General features: G+C 39.5%; 1 protein-coding gene across 2 annotated transcripts in view; it reads left to right on the top strand.

Moving 5' to 3' along the window:
• Positions 1 to 17,600, top strand: part of CACUL1 (CDK2 associated cullin domain 1) — a 48,376-nt gene that overhangs the window by 11,081 nt on the left and 19,695 nt on the right. For both annotated transcript variants that reach the window (XM_035329946.1, XM_035329947.1), the window contains 2 exons: positions 9,583 to 9,678; positions 14,944 to 15,046. In XM_035329946.1, the coding sequence (XP_035185837.1) occupies positions 9,583 to 9,678; positions 14,944 to 15,046 (199 nt within the window). The remainder of the gene's footprint in view (positions 1 to 9,582; positions 9,679 to 14,943; positions 15,047 to 17,600) is intronic.

Raw genomic sequence — 17,600 nt, 5'->3', positions numbered from 1 at the left:
TCTTTCCTGGGATCTGTGACTATATTGCAGCATGTAGATGGCCTATGGAGGGGATTGCCATTAAGACTAATTTACGCTAGCTTACTAAATTGAGGACTACTTAATTCACTGCCTGACAGAATAGCAACTACTAGGTCTGATTGTATAGCATGGCTTAGCCTTAGAGAGATGAACTATGTGGATGGAGAGCAATGCCTAACGTTTAATATAATGTAGAATCAAAGACTGGAGAATGGGAAATCTATTGTGTAATCCAGTATGTAAATACTTCAGTCAAACATGATCCAAGCGCATGACATTGATGTCTGCCATAGCTGTGCTAATCTATATAAACTGTTTGTGGCCTTTGTGCCTCAAAAGCAGCACAGAAATGAAAATCCAAAGAAGTTGAAGTGAATTTAATATGAATTGTGAAATACCACTTATGAATAACTGCATATGAAAATCGTGTGCTACAATTTATTCTGCATTTTTCTTGCCTATCTCTAGATGTCAGTGGTTTACAGCAGTCCTAATAGAACTTGTATTTCCCTATCCTTTCTAAATCTTATTTGTGCATCCATGTTTGTTTTCATGTGTGTTCCTTGTTGAAAATTACTTTTGGACTAGGATTTCCAGACATACTCTTGACATTGTCATCACTCTAGCAACAACACTATTTTATTTCCTTATGGCTTTGTCACTCCCAAAACTGATGTTTGAGTTCTGTACTGCCCTGTGATGAGACAAATAGACCTGTTAAAGGACTAGGAACCCTAAACTACAGCAGCTTCTTCAGTGCTTCTAATAAGTGAGAGCTAATTTCAGTCAGTCAAATGCAGTCTTACTGCTGCTAACTGCAGCAGGTACTTCTGTCTAAACATGCATGTCTGTCAAAATACACATCACTGTGATCGTTCTGATGTTCTTCTCCCTTGTCACTCTACTCCCTCTGTTGCTTTCCTTATAAAAATAATAAAAAGCCAGCAAAGCAACAACCTAAATTTGATGGATATGTTATTTGGGACAGTCTTTGACTGTGAAATATTTAGGTCATCTTGAGCTAGATTCTTTTCTGCTGCTTTTCTGTTTTACTATTTTCCATTTCTCATACAATGACATTCTCCTCTGTTCGGTAAAAAATCTGCTAAAGTAGTCATAATATATTTAGAATAAAGTTTTCCCTTGGTCCTGCTGAACTGGTGCAGCCTGTACATTTTTTCCTCTCACTGTGAGAACTAGGAATCATTGCAGCTGTACGGGTTTGGCTAGTTCTTAAGATACATCCCATAGTAGTGTGGTATGCTGCTTTGAATTTGAGAATACCCCAAATTCTTTTCTGAGTGGTAGTCCTTGATTCGTGTTCCCTAAGTTCTGAAACTGAGCAGCTGGTTTTAAAGGTTGCTTTATACATGCATTAACTTTTTCTGCCTAAAACCAAGGTTGTCTTCTGAATATCTGTCGTCAAAAGAATAATTGATATTGACTACTATTGAATGCAATCTTTGTCTTGCAAAAGTTTTCTTATGTAGGTTAGACACGCCTTATGTCAGGTGGCAAGACTGCTGTCATACAGCACGATACCATCTTCGATTGACTTTGTTTTTGGATGGTAAAACCAGCTTTTTTGAGCTGCTTGAAGAAAAACTTGTATGCCTTAAAAACTGTTCTATAAAAAAGCTGTTTTAGCTATGGGCTGCAAAATTCTCCTAAGAAATTACTGCAGTGTATTGTAATATCCTTATCTGTTTGATCTTAATAGGTTTTGGTGACATTTAGTTACTTTATTGGGTTAAAGACCAAACGTGGTGCTAGGTCTTTACCCTACCACCACCACCAAAAAATTATCTTGTAAATCTTGGTCCCTTGGAAGTTCCTGGCTCATACAGGCAAATAACAAATATATAATGTGAATCCTTTTAATGCACAGCAAGTGGTGATTTGCTAACTCTGAGAAACTCCTTCCACCTGCCAACAGTATTTAACCAAATTGTGGAGTTCTGTTTAGCTGTCAATGTGCAACTTAATGCAAGATTTATATATATATATATCTATTTACGCGTAGAGAGGCACTGGTAGCCTGATATCAGAATATTGAGGCACTGGTAGCCCAGTATCAGAATATTGACTTCATGTGAGAAAGCAGATGATCCCAAAAACTGAAATGGCAGGCAAACACAATGGCTGATTCTGGACAAGCCAAACAACTTATTTGCATAGAAATGCAACAGTTTTATGGCAGGTGGATTGCAGAATATCTGTGTGTAACCAACATGCCAGAGCAAGCTGTTTCCTACAAGAACAACTCATCAGCAGCAAAAGCAGTAAAACTGTCAGATACCAAATTGTGGAAGCATCCAAGTGGACCGGTCAGACTTGCTCTTGCTTGTTTCTTGCTGTGCTGGAGTTTATCCTCTTTCTTTGTGGCATTCACTGCAGAAACAAGCTCCTTTTTTTTTTTTTTTCTTCTCCTTCCTCTGTGCTTCATTCTCAGCTTGCCTGGCGAGGCTGCCTCTGGCTGAAGTCAGCAGAGGGGTGGCAGTGGGTGGGTTGGGTGTCCCCGTGGCCACATGCTCCCTGGTCATCCGTCCCTTGCTGACTTTGCTCGTGGTTACTGTGCGTCACATTTGCAGCGTTGGTGTTTGTTAACCCTGAGCACTCCCCACGGTCTGCCCCCTGGGTTCTCAGCTCAAGAAATTAATTAGCTGTGATGGGGGAGGCGTTATGGAAATGTGGGTGGGCTGATGAATGCCCTGTGTGCAAGGCATTGGGTGAAAAGCAGTGAACATTACCTGCCGGGAGGTGCGTTTAAATGAGCTGAATTACCAGTTGTTGTATCAGCAGCCCTTTGAGACGGGCCTCCTGTATCTCAGGACATTTCTAGCTCCCTCCTGGCTACACAAGGAAATGATCCCTCTTCAGGCTGTTTCATGGAGAGACCATATGTGAGCGAGGATTGCCTTCCTTTCCTGCAGTGGATGTCTGACCAGTTTCTCTGCATGAGTAAGGATGTGTTGCCACATGAAACTTCCAGTAATTAAGAGAATGAAGTTTCCCTAACTCTTCAGCTGCTCAGAATTTTGGGCTATTTGTGTTTAGGAGGAAAAAAAAAAAGGTTGGCTGCAGAACACGCAAATGAACATATTTCCTGTTGTCTTGAGGCCTATGACGCCTGTGCGCATATCGATGATTTTTTTTTCAAGGTGCTTTATTTGGAAACATTTTATTGGTAATGGACATAGCCCATTATGTTGTGGTTTAAAATAATGGCAGCTGTTTTCACGGGTAAGTGCTGAGTCATTCAGATGTATGAGGCAGGGTGGATACACAGACATACTTTCAAACTAAATGCATTTCTTTTTTAAAATAGTAAAACCATATTTGCATTAATGACAATTGTTTGGCCCAAACATATTCTCCAGTGCTCTGATAGTCATTTAAAACTAATTACAGTGTCCATCACGTATCTCTTCATCAAATGACACTGGGAACTATTTTAAGAATTGACCCATGACAAAAGTACCTTTTTTGTGTGAGTGTAGTTAAGTATTTTTGGTTTAGTTAGAAAAATCTCAATAATTCCTTTAGGAAATGACTGAGAGCTGTAAAACAATTCTGCCATGTTATGCATGGCTTTTACGTTACAGTAAAAGAGAAAAAGGAATCTATTGATTTTAAATCGTAACCAGAAACAGTTCAGTTCACCAACTGTAAGTAATTCTTACGTTCAGTGAAGTTAATAAGTGAAACATTAATCTGACAGTTACTAATCTGATAAACACGGTGAGGCTGTCAGAGGCCAAATTCTGAACTTCAGATTAGGCTCTGAACTTCTTTGTTCGTTTCTTTAGAAACAGTTGTGTAACTTTCAGTATTTTTCCTGATCACAGGAGTAAAGCATGAAGCTTCAAGTGGCTTGTCATGTTTACCTTACGAGCTTTACTGTGTAGTCAGGTGCTATAAAATGCAGCCAAGTATTTGAATCAGTGGTGAAACTGAACTGTGGGCAGTGTTCGGTACCTCACAGAAATTCTTCATATTTATTCCTTAAGGTAATTTACCCCAAAGAGTTTTGTGGATATGTTTTGCTTTCCTTTACCTTTAGATAGTGCAATGTTGTAATTGAACAGTTTTGCCAGGCTATTTGATGGTACTTTTGACAATGACACATCTGGCTGGTTTTTTTGTTGCACGTGAGACCAGGCTATGTACACCATCCACGTGAAGCCCATTCTTACTCCACTGTCTGTATGGGCACTGTTTGGCTTGCAAGCTAAATGAGAAATGTTGAGCCACCTTTGTGATCGATGTCTCATTCCTTGTAGCATAGAAATACCACTCAAAGTAGCTCTTATTAATTTAAAATTGGTTGTTTTTCTGAAACAACCACGGTCGTATTAGTTTCTCAAGCACTTACGTAGGAAACAAGTCTGCCACCACTATGTTCTGCCTATAAGAAAGAGCATAAATAGATGGGGGAAAAAGAAAGTGAAAACTTGAATTTTCTAACTATTTTCTTACTAGATATGTTAAATATTACTGCTCCCTGAAGTTCTTTAGTACCAAGTGTACAGTTGGTTAATCTACAGTACACTTTTAAAAGAGGAAACTCAAACAGGCCATTTATCTGGTCTATAATATTTCCAAGGGAGAAAAATATCATTCTAGTGCCACGGGCATCCATCCATCAGTTTTTCCAGGGAACATTGCTTAACCATCTGTGAAACAAGCTTTTAATGCTGCGATCACACCCAATTGAATCAGATCAAATGAACGTTAGTGGAACTTTTTATCGAAAGCCAGATGTGGTAGAAACGCGTGCATCTTGATGTAGACATCAGAAAGAAGACTGTTGACTTGAGATAGAGGTAGGGATCACCATGTTGCCAAAATTGCCATCAGCAATCCCATTGTTACAAGCAAGCTAACCTAAGAAAAGCATCCTTGCCTGCAGCTTTTCAAAAAGGTGATACCCCTGCAGTAGCTTTTGCTTTCTTGTCCTGCTAAACCAAGTGCAGCAGACCCTGGTGTAGTTACAGAAGGATGTAAGCAAATGCAGCACAAGTGTGCGTGTATTTACTGGATGGAGAAGGTTCTGAAGGTTTCTTAGGATTAAACAGTTCTGGCAGCGCTTCGATATCATGTAGTTTTGTTTCACAGGCATGTTGAATGGAAATGGAAATGGCATACACCTTTGAAGGATCGTGCTCTAAGACAATTACGAGTCTTTAATGATGCTGTAGAGCTCAAGGGCAGACTTGAAAAGCATGACACAGTCAATCTTTGAATGAATTGTACTTTGATACCTGTTTTTCATAAAAAGTTTTGATAGCACGTTTGTCTAGTGACACAGACCTGGGGATTGCATATCTTGTCCACAGGACAAAGTAAATAAATGATGCTTTATTGAGGAAGAACAAAAGCTGCTTTAAAAGATTCAGACCTCTTACAAGTTCGTTTGTGTAGTTAGAGCTGTTCTCCCTTTTCACTTGGCAAGCGTGGGAGAGATTCTGCAGCATGTGTGCTGGCTTTTTGGCAGTGAGCGTGTTCCCTGGAAAATGGAGCTGCCCGTTCAGTATAAGAAGGCAAGCTTTACCAAGTATACTGCTGATTGTGCCAAATGAGTGTTCGTAAACAGATTAGCTTTGTGTTCTCAAACAAAGACCTGTTGTCGTCGTTTCTCTCCTGTGAGCCATTTCTGAGTTGTCTTGAGCCAGCAGCCTCTCTTCTGATGTTTGTTCTTTGATACGTTCTGTCAAAGTGCGATATCCAAATTGGAAAACAAAAACCAATCCCCATATTTTTCATATACACAAGTTCATTGAAATGACTAGATGGTAGATCTCAAACAGGGAAAGGGCGACTTTGTAATACCAGGTCTCTTAATGCTTGTTTTCTTTGAAGACCTCTACATTTTGTGTCATCCTTTCTCAGATGTGTTTTGTTGTTAATTCTCGTGTCTCTTGGTGCTGAGATGTCCACTGTGATGCGCACGGAGATGTGTAAATGATGTCCTTAACATCAGCGTTTCACAGCAGCCATAGCATTTTATGCTAGGAAAGTCTTCTCAAAAGCAAGCCGAAGATGTTAAACAAAGGCAACCCCACCGCAAGTTGAGAAGTCCAACCAGGCTTTCACTGCTCCTGTGAGCAGGCATGTGAAATGATTACTACTAGAGAACTGTTCTTAACCCTACGAGTGGTAGATGAGAGCAATTGTAGGAGAGGATTTAAGCTGTTTCCCCATATAGACGCTCTTGACAAAGGGACTGAATTGTCAGATGGATGGGATTCAGAGTGGGGCGTGGAGGAATGAAGGTTTTTCTTCCTTTCAAGACAACCTTAGGCTAGCAGCACATTTTTTTCTCTGTTTGAATAGCTGCTTTCATATGTCCCTCAGGTACAATAGGAGTGGTTTTTAAAGACTTAATATTTTCGGGGGGGTTGTAAGGAGTCAATGTCTTCGTTAAATTTTTCCCCCCGTCTATAACTAAAGTAGCTGAACGGATGTGTTGTTGTTCCTGGACTAATAAGACCAAGAGTTAAAAAAATAAATCTTAGTATAATCAGTTTCTCCTTTTTATTTTTAATTTATAATAGCTATGGCAGAATATATAGGGATTTTAAATGCATGTCTACTCTAATGGTGTTGATTTAATAGAATAATCTTAGCAACGTCTATTTACTCATGATAGCAAACATTCAGCTTGGTGCCATGCACTCCTGGTTGTTTATAAAATCCATGTAGTTTATATAAAGCTAGTCCCACTCTAGTTTATATAAAGCTAGTCCCACTATGTCTTAATAATGTGAACATAAGTATGTGGAGGAAGTTCTTCTGGTGAAACAAGTAATTGAGATCAGGCTGGCAGTTCTGAGCAGCCCTACAATGACACGCTAATGAGCAGAAAACAGCGAGATGTTTGTTTTCCCCACGCAGAGTACAGAAATTCACAGATGACCTGTGAAAACACTGTTACTGAGCTCTCTTTGGCCTATGTGTTGTTTTTTTTTGCCCTTAAGTTTACATATCAAACAATAATCGAGGAGTGTTTGATTGTCAAGCTCTCTCTTAGGAAACAAGAATTGAGCAGTGCCCATTTGCTAGTGCCTTCACTGCGGGGTTGTGAGGGTTGTCACAAAACACAGTCAGAAAAATAAAACTCAACAGCAACTGCTCTGTCAGCATGAGATATGTTAAGGTCATGGCTTTGCTTTCCAGAGGTTCAGACCAGGGCTGAGCATTTTGCCTGATGCTAGTGAGTGCCTCCCCTGCAGCTTTAGGACTTCTCTCCCACTTCCTCGTCTTCACCCAGAGCAGTTGTTTTCTGCTTGGCTGTAGGGTGGAGGTAGCCAACAGGTCAACAACTTGAGGTATTCTCTGAAGGCTTGAGGTTGTTCCCAGAAGATGGTTGGGTGTGAATTTGTTTTTCTCTCTTAAAACTGCTCTCTCAATGGGACACAGGCTTTGTGAAGTGAGTGAACGGGTTTCTGTGGAGGAAAAAGGTATCAAACCTTAATGTCTCCTGTGAAAAGGAACAGCAAGCTGGATGCATTCCATGGGATAGGGGCTACACATGCAACTAAAGTCTTTACTGTCCAGACAACTCCAGTCTTTTTCTTTAAAATGAAGAGTGCAAACTCAGTGTGAGAAGAGCAGCGCCCTGTGTCAGGCTATTGTCTCCGTTTGTTTGATGTGTTCTTTGAAATAGAACTTTCTTTTTTCTTTAATCTTCTAAGTTGTATACGGAGTCGTTACAAATCAGAGTATAACCGTATTTGAAGTTGAGGTTAGAAAGGAGAGAAGCAAGAATACACATTGCTTAGAAATGCAGATTTCACTGCCTGTGATTTGCAACAAATTGTATGTGTAATTACATATGAAAGGGAGAACCTGGAGCTCACTTCTATAGGTTGTTGGAATTTTGAACTAAAATTTGTTTGGCCGCCCCTGAGAACTGCATCTGCAAAAAGATTAAAAACTGATGATCAAAATGAGGAATAACCAGATACAACCTTTGGCAACGACACATGGAATAACATTCTTTATTCCTTTGCCAGTTTTGCTTTCCTTTCTGAAATGTCTGTTCTGTATCTGCGTTTGCTGTGAGAATTACCCACGTGTTCATCAAGCATATTAAGAAGAGAAGCTAAGTAAGCTAACGTGGAGGAAAAATGTTTCATGGGTTGAGAGCACTTAATGGAGCAAAAAGTCAGTGTGAACTCTTAACCATGTTATTAGGACCCCTGCTTGAATGTCCACACAAAGGTTGAAAAATCTGCCTCTAAAAGATGAGAGCTGGAAGTTCCCGTAAGGTGCTGAAGGTGCCGACAGCCTGGAGCATTCCTCACAGCGCAGATGCTTTGGCTTGAGAAGAATCTTTGAGCTTGTTTTCTCGCAAGGTTTGGGTTGCTGCTGCATTTTTCATCCTCTTCTTGCATAGTGCTGTAGGAAAGGAAATAGCTGCAAGAGAAGAGAAGGTGTGCTTCTTGTTAGCAGGCAGCACTTTGTCCTGGGGTGCATGCAGGGCCCTGAGCAGCAGAAGCTCCGGCAGCTCATCCCTCCTGCCTCCGGAGGGAGCACGGTAGGGAAGGCAGGAGGTGGCCAGCAGCAGAGCGCTGTATGTGAGCAGCTAGGCATGGTGCGGGGAGAAGTGGAGGAACACTTTAACCCAGCTCCGCTTCCATCCCTGGCTGAGTAAGTGCACTCCTGAATGCTCTAATGTGGCTCCCCGGCGTTGTGAACCAGGCAGTTATGAAACAAGCTGTGGTTAGTGCTTCCCATTTTCCTGCTTGCCCTCTCAATTTAACTTGGCTTGCTGCAGAATAAATCTTTTTAGCTTCCTTATTTTTTTCTTTGAGAATGATGGTACTTTACACAGAAAATAGCAGCGCTGTCACTGTGGTGCCTGCCCTAAAGCTGGCACTTCCAGGTTTTGTACGGCAGCGTTTTGCTTGGGGCTGCATGTCAGTGCTGTGACATGGAGGCCTGCAGTCGGGTTTGTGTGGGATTCCAGATGCAGACCTCTGTCTATCTGAAGACATTGCTCGACACCCTGAATATTTGCCTTGCCTTAGGTGACCCAGCTGAAACTCAGAAATGCTTTCTGTACAGGACAGTGCTCCCTGGAGCTGGAGGATGTGCTGTGTGTCAGCTCGGGTGCCAAGCAGCTGCCTAACGTCACCTTGCTGTCTTGGAGCAGGAGCCCACGGGGGGATCAGTGCACACACCAGAGCACTCGATGAAATCTCATTGTGGACCCTGACAGGCAGCTTTTTCAAAAAGAATGTTTGCTCTTTAATAACTGCTTGCATTTGCATACGCTAAATACAGGTTTGTCCTCGGCATGCTGTACTGCTTATCCAATGCACCTTTAGCTAGGCACTGACACGCAGTCCTCAGCAGAAACCTCTTACTGCTGAGAACTGGTCTTGCTGGAGGGAGTGATAGCAGAAACTCTGGAATGATGTGTGGCTTGCTTTGTGTAGGTTTAGTGTATCAGGTACTTGGTAGGTCTTGGTGTTTGCCGTGAAAGCATAGCCCATGCTGTTCCAGATCTTTCTCTTGTTCAAATGACAACCTGACTTTTACGGTTTCTTGCAGGCCAGCCCTCCAGATCTCTATATTGAAAGATTTAACGTAGCTCTTGGACAGTATATGGGAGCATTGCAGAGCATTGTGCCTCTTTTCATATATATGGTAAGTTTTAGAAAATTCTTTTCAAATAACATATGTCTGTACGCAAGATGCTGACTGAAAGTGAAAAGAGTAAATTGCAGCTATAATGGTTTTTCTTACAGAACTTAGGATCCATGCCTGCTTTTGCCACCTACATAACCTAGAGTTCTGATCAAGTGGGGAGAAGGGGAGGCCATTCTTTTAAATGCAGAGCTTCGCAACTGGTTTTCTGCCCTGATATTTCTTTCTTGGGAATGATTTTTATTTTGATTGGAAAAAAGCCTTCCCAAGTAGGCTACTATTTATATCTTTTTGAGATAGTTTATTGGCTAGTTATACGTTGGCTTGGTAGTTTGGGCAGATTACAAAGATGATTTTCTTGCTTTAAATTGCACAAATTCAGACTAGACAGCCAAGGACTTCTGCCTGGAATAAATGTTTTTTTGTAAATGTGTCAGTTGATAATGCAATTTAGAATGTTGAGAGGATGAAGGCAAACTTATTTTCATAGCTATGTCAGGCATACTTGTAGAGGTTCAAAACCCATTAACTATAACTGTTTGTCGTGCAGATTATGTACTTTATGAAGTCTTCTGTACCTCTGAAGAAGCCTGTCATCCGCATGACTTTTGTCAAAATGCCAAGATTTTGATTGCTTTTTTATGGTAATGAATAACTCAAGCTTGGAATTTGCCCTTCTGCCCTTCTCCCAGAAATGGCCCTTGCATCGGCATTGCTTAGAAATAATATATATATATGTAAATAAAATAAATAAAAAATTGTCCTTTAGGAAAGAAGCATCTTAAAAAATACATATATTTAGGTTATTTAACCTAACAAAAAGTTATTCTCATTGGTAGCGTCCTGAAGTTTGAGAAGCAATATCTTTTAGAAAGGTTTGTATTTTTTGTGGCTGTACTTGAAGAAGTTTGCTAGTCTTTCAGCACAGCGTCATACAAATTTGTTGCTTTATACCAGAAAGTTGTCTTTCTTCAGCTGGGTTTCTTCTAATCTAGCCTTTATCTAGTTTATACAGAATGAAATCCAGTTGCTACAGCTTCACTTGTAAGCAAGGGGATGTGTTCATGGTGATGATTTTTATTTTTCTTGCAGTTCCTATAATGAAATAACAAGGGAGAGACTTTTTCCTTCTTGCATTTGGCATTTTTAGAAGCTAGCCATTTTTCTGCCTCTATGTACTTGACTTGTTGCAGGCAGGTGTTTAAGCGGTCTCAGAATTTAATATCCGTTTACAAACGGAGATAAGCTGTTCTGTGTGTACTTTTACTGAATGCTCAGCTCGGTCACAGAGGTTCCTCTATCAGAGAGGTCAACAAATCTTTAACGATTAAGACTGCAGAACCTGTAACATCAAAAAGAAGGTTCATGATAGACATAATCAAGGCCATTTTTATCATTATAAGCCTTACCTATATGGCTAGACAAGGTATAATTGCTGAACAGATTTCCGTATCCTTCTTTGTACGCAACTGTGGTGTCCTCTAATGAGAAGTGTCTGGTATTCCCTCATTTTTTAATTTTTAGGGTTTGAGTCTAACTGATACGTGAACATAGAATGGTTGGTGAGTAATAAACAGATCTGTACAATGAAGAGTTGGCTAGTATTTTTTTTTTGTTTGCTAGTTTTCCGTGAGATCCAAAAGAAGTGCAAGTGCTCTGTTTTTGTTATTTTAAATTGAATGTCTTTAACGCAGTAAAACTCTATTCCTGCACACATTTTCTCATTCAAGTGACTTAATTCAACAGGCCTGAGAGTTAGTGACTGCACATGACGTGGAAGATATCTTGGAAAAGAAAGGACAAAAAATGTTTTCCTTTCTTAGTTTTTCTGTATGCGTTTGGAAGTACTTGTATGCACAGTCACTTGCAGCCCTACATTGTTGTATCTAATTAAGTTTTCCCTCATGCAGCAGCAGTTTCCTTTATTTAGACAAGAAAATACGGTAACTAAGTGATTACTAGAGGTGAAAGCCTAATTACTCTATAATATAAATTACAGCTTTGCCGTTACTTTCATAGGTTCTTTCAAAGTATTTTGGGATGAAGTGGACCAAGTTGTCGGACTCTGCCTTTTTATCAGAAATTGCGAGGTTTTCCTTTTTTGGCAGTGATGTAGTTGTTTTAGTTGGGAGTTTCCAAGGTTGTTGAGTTCAGAGAACGGAATCATAGAATCACGGAATGGCTGGGGTTGGAAGGGACCTTAAAGAGCATCTGGTTCCAACCCTCTGCCACGGACAGGGGTGCCTTTATCAGCTGCACTGATAAAGCTAGTTCTGAGAGGATGCTTATATTACTGCTTAGGAGAACTTCAATTACATATTTAAAAATCTAGGAAACCAAAGAAAACTTAAAGGTTTTTAATACAACTGGGACATGTTGTTGTCTCTCAGCTGCTGCAAGAGGCATTGCAATTTGCTTTAGGTTCAGTCCTGTGTGTTTGAAACAAACAGCAACGCTTCTCTCCACTGACACTTACCAAGCCATATTGCTATTTCAATGGTGGAAATACAGGGAAGGGGGTCTCTTAACCAGCTTGTATGGGGTGACGAAGGTCTGGAGTGATGGTTGAAGGGGCTGACTTGCTGGGAGAGTTCTTTTTCCTTCTTTTGCTAGGAATGGTTTTCATATGGTGATGGATTTTTCCATCCGCTGCTGCTACGTGGTGCATTTTAAGGAAGGCTGGAGATCCAAAATACTTTTTCCCTCCAAGATCTAGTGGGTTTAAGCCTCTTCAAAAGATTTTGGATAGAGCCACAGATAAAGCGAACAAAACTGGAAGTCTGCACGTAATGCTTTATTCCACAGAGCAATTCCTAGTAAATAACTGTTGTGTTCTGTATTCTTTATAAACCTGAGCGACGTTACTCTATATGCTTGGGCTGTAAGTAGGACAGTATTCTGCACACATGAAAGAATAAAAATCATTTCTACTTCAAGAAAAATTAAAATCAGCATTTAGGAGGTAATAGGTTCTTAATCGCTAATTAAATGTAGAGAGGTAGTTGAAAATCAGTTATTTTGCGGTCTGAAATGAGCCTAATACTTGCGAGCCCTGTAGTTTTTGGATAGTTGAGATTAGAACTTGTTTCGTTACCTCTGAGATGTTACTGTTCTTAGTGGGTGGCACTGTGCTTTGCTTATTATTAGCTAGAGGGCATTGTGTGTGTGTATATGGGTGAGGTAATGAGCATTCTTTTAGGTTATTTGGCTCTGAAGTGTTCTTTGCTCCCCTTTTACCAGCATTAGCAGCATCCCATTTTATAATGTTTGCCAGATGGCTTTATGGCGTTTTCTAGAAGAAATGTTTGTCATACCTGAGTTACTCAGGTATTGGTAGAGGTACTTTTTACCTGTCTGCTAAATCTTTAGGTGACATTGGCAGTCTTTTCAAGAAATACTGATATGACCCAACTAGTGAAATCTCGCATGAAAAATGTTCCTGTGTTTCCACTAGCAAAAATGGGGGAAGCTGACAGCTCTTCTGCTGTTTCCTTTCAGCAGTCTGGATTGGAAATGAAGTACCTATTTTAGTTTATTTTTCATCATTCATTTAAATCCGTGCAAATGAAATATTTTACAGTTGTTCTATCCATAACTACTGTGTCATGACTCTTCTACTTAAAATTACTCTTTATTTTGTTGATTTTCTAGTTAGGAAACCTATGGTACAAACTTTTCAAGTCGTGAAAAAAAAAATCATCACTGTTTGCATGTCATTGACAAGTGTCTCTAATGTAAGAAGGTTTTGAGGACAGGAAGAGAAGGAAAGAAGTTATTTCCTTAGCTGGGTGCATCTCGTCTGTCAGCTCACCTCATAAGATGAATTAGTTTGGTCCTGTCCCGTTCTGGTTGAGATCGGTAGCTGCTGGGTGCCTGGTGGCACAAAGCCAGGAAGCTGGAGGTAGAAGTGCTTTATAGGGAGTCAGGTCTGGTGAAGCACAGTGTGTAGCTTAACACTTCCTAGAAAACGTAGAGAACTTCTGTTACTGTGAATTTCGGTTGCAATGACAATTAACCATTGAGCAAAAAAAAAAGAGGTGAAGTTAGTCTGTTAGGACTGCCTTGCTTCTAACAGGTTCAGTTTTCATGAAAGGTTAAAAAAAACAAACCAACCCAAACAAACAAGCCACTAACCACCCAGACAAAAAACCCACAAAATAAACAAAAACAACCCCAATCCAATCCAAAACCAAAACCTGATGCTGAATGCTTGCCTTGAAAATGTGAGTGGTTTCAGCATGCAAAGCTTATTATGCTATGTATATAGTTCTGTTAATGCTTACGAGTATGGATTTTACATAGAATGTAGTGATTGCTCTGAGGGTTAAGATACTCTCTCCCCCAGTAAATCTATTATTTGAGTGTTCCAGTACGGAATTTCTGATGAAGTTGGTTTTCTGTTAATATCTATATGCACCTCTTTATAATGAAAGGTGTCCAGATGAATTCAGTTGGTCTATTTCCATGTCAGTATTGAAGTGATAGGAGATCTATCTTGAAACAACTGTTTTTTTTAGTTATTTAAAATTCACTTATAAATAAAATACAGGCAACTAATCTTGCTATTAATTGCAGGCTTGGAATTGAGGAGTAGTACCAAGTAGTCCATTAGATTTAAAGCCCCTCAAGGAACTGATGAATAGAATTTCCTCTGAGGGCTAAGGAGATGAATTTATTAATGATGAGTGGGCCAAGAAAATTGAATCCCCAATTTTTTAATGTAGGTTAGTTTTGTATGGGCTTGTGTATATTGCTTATTTCTGCAGTTTGATCATTTTATGTATTTGTCCTCTGGGATTATCAATGAACCACAGAAGTGGATAGCTCTACTGATGATTTATTACTGTAACATACCTGTTTTAATGGCTTAATCACTTCTAGGCATTGGTAAAAAGGTTTTTTGTTGTTATAAACATGATATCTAGCCCTATTTTGGTATTACAGCTTCCGTAATGTTCTAAAATGATGTGTTTTTCTATAGATTCCTCTGACTTAATATTGAGGTGTATCAGTAGATACGTTTTTTTTTAAAGCACATCTGTAGATAATTACTAATGTCAGTCGTACCACATGCATTGTTAATTTTAAATACATGGCTTTTGTTGTACAGGACTGTTCTATGCAATACAAATGCAGGCACCAAGCACTTTGCAGGTCAAATGTTCAATAGTTTTTAAATTTTGAGCTATTTTAGTCGGGGGGAAAAGTTTAACTTTATTTTGTGTTATGAGAAACAATCTTGAAAATTTCTGTCTTGTTTTCCAGAATAAATTTTACATAGAAACCAAGCTTAACAGAGACTTAAAAGATGACCTTATAAAGCTGTTTACGGAACATGTTGCAGAAAAGCACATTTACAACCTAATGCGTAAGTAAGCTTATTGAATTTTTCTTATAATGGGAGTCTGGAAAACTGCAGTGGTTTCAGGTATTGCAGAAATCTACGGCAAACAGAGAGAAAATGGCAAACGGTTAGAGGGCTGAAATACAAATTCCTTTTGAAGTCGTAGGAAGGAAACCTGTTTCTTCTGTTTTGTTTTTCATTACGAGTTGAAAATTAAGTGTATTAAAATTAAGCCTTCATTACCAGATTAGTAACTTCTGATATACCATGTGAACAAATACGGCACATCCTAACAGTTTTATTTTTAAAATATGATTTTGTGTGAAGTCAGGGTTGCTTGAGTATTTGGGGGAGACCAGTATCTTTTCCGTATGTCCTGTGGTTATAACATAAGCAGCAAGACAATAAAATATTAGTTATGCTGTCACTTCTTAATTTCATTATGAAAATAATGACAGAGATTATTAAGAATTTGTTTGGCCCAAGAACTGTGCTGTCACTGGGGTTTTTGCCACGGTATGCTCCCAGCTAGTTGGTGAGCGGCATAATGCTGAGAGCAGCTTCTAAGTGGAGACAATGGGTTAATGCAAGTAGAAAATACCAAATGATGGGTGATAAGAGTCAAGTTTTATTTTACCTTTCACTTTGTTTGGCCAGTAATATCCTTCTTCCAGTGAAGGGCCTGGGGAAAACATCTTTGCTGTGTCTTTTAGGGCCTGTGTGACCTGCTATCCTGGGAGAGGGATGGGTGAACAAGGTTAGGGAACCTGGTACACTAGAATGATGAATGAGCAGTTTAATGCCATCTTGTTCTTGCCATCTGGAAAAGTCTCCTACAAAAATCTCTGAGGCATGATCAGATCGCCTAGGTAATGGCAGGTCGATGAGGAATGCCCACCTATCACCTGATGTTTTATTTAGGGCCAAAGATGTTTAACAGTTCTGTGAAACCTGGTGAGATGATTCCTCCAGTGGGGTCATGGAAAATGCAACTGATGTTGCTAGATTTAATTTTAGTGCGTACGTGTTCCAGGCAATGAAAATACGAATGTGATTTTTCGATGAGGAAAGCAAAGGTCACGCTTTTATATTCTGAAGATTTGACTAAGTAATGTCAGATGTGTGTTGCTACGCAGTTAGTTCTATGGGAATTGTAATACAAGAATCCAACAGAAATTACAGGTAATCCATTGCAAGGAAAGGAAAAGACCTGTGGTTATGGAGGGGGAAAAAATGATATACCGTTCCTAGCTCTGTGTTAGTTGCAGAAGTAAAATTAAAGGAGAAATTGAAAAACGAAAACGTACTCTCACCTGCTGCGTTGCTGTGTATGCAGAGTATTATTTAATAAGCACTGTGCTTGGATTTCATTTTAGCCTTCCAACTTACTAAAGCTAAGGTATTTAGTTATCGGTTTTACTCTTAGGACTTGCATAAACTCTTAATTGTGATCTGACTTGGTTAAATATTGAATAATAGGCTCTTCAAATTGAGTTAAAGTATGCCTAAACACAATTCCAAACTTGTTAGCAGACTCCTACGAAATAACTGAAGATACACAGCACATAGTATAGTACTTCTGAGGTGCTGACAAATTCTAGTTATATTATTTTCTCAACTGCCCTAGCATGAAATTCCTACCAGAAAAGAGATGAATATTACCTTCATTTCCAGAAGTGAGAGAGTTCTGAAAATAGAATATGTATCGTGGTTTTGTGACTTTACTTTCAGACCTGATTTTCAGTATGTGTGATACAGTCTTTCAAAATCAGATGTAGATTTGCGTCAGCAGAAAAGTGTTAGTGTATTCTGAAGAAAAAAATACAAGGTTTTGAATAGGTATGTTTAGGAAATAAAAATCTAGGAATTTGAGGTCTGTGTCCAAAAATTGAATTCTGGGGGAGTTCCTGAGGGATGATGCGGCTGCCACTTCAGCATGAAGAAGCGTGCCTTCTCTTTGTTTTTTTCTAGGAAAAAGTTCTAGCAGTTTGTGATCTAGGCTTAGAGGAAGAGAATATCTTCTCTTGCTCTTGAAATTGTTACTGAGTTTTTTGTAGGTGGGGGTTTTGGTTTGTAATATCTCGTCATTTGGTCAGCCTGGAAGCTGGCATTTCCATGTGAAGTTGTTCAGGAAGGACTGTAAGTAAATTTCAGCTTCATTTTATATCAGTAAAACTTCCTCCTCTACTTCAAATTTTAAAAAAGTGTCAGCAAAGAAGTGTATCACAGATCTGTTCTGAGTGCTTGATACTGCTCAGGCTATTGGTAGGTCCTAGCCCTTGTGCTGTGTGGCTGGAGGAAATATGAACAAAAAAAAAATAGAGCACTTCTGAGCAGCTGAAGTAAATATATGAACAATTACATAGTACGCAGATCCATGAACACGGCTGTGGTTTTATGAAATAATTCTGCACTTGCACATGTTTATCAGCTCAGTGCTCTTCAAATTAAAGTGGATACATAGGAACTAAATGAGAATAACCTGATGGTTTTCCTTATGAAGTCTGAAGCTGCCTCTTGCTGATAAGACTGCTGTATGAAATGGCTTGGGAGACGTTCTTATGTGCAGAACCGCTCA

The sequence above is a fragment of the Oxyura jamaicensis genome, chromosome 6, assembly GCF_011077185.1.
Source record: "Oxyura jamaicensis isolate SHBP4307 breed ruddy duck chromosome 6, BPBGC_Ojam_1.0, whole genome shotgun sequence".
Taxonomy (NCBI): Eukaryota; Metazoa; Chordata; class Aves; order Anseriformes; family Anatidae; genus Oxyura; species Oxyura jamaicensis.
The sequence above is the reverse complement of the archived record's forward strand: the minus strand, read 5'-3'. Positions and strand labels throughout refer to the sequence as shown.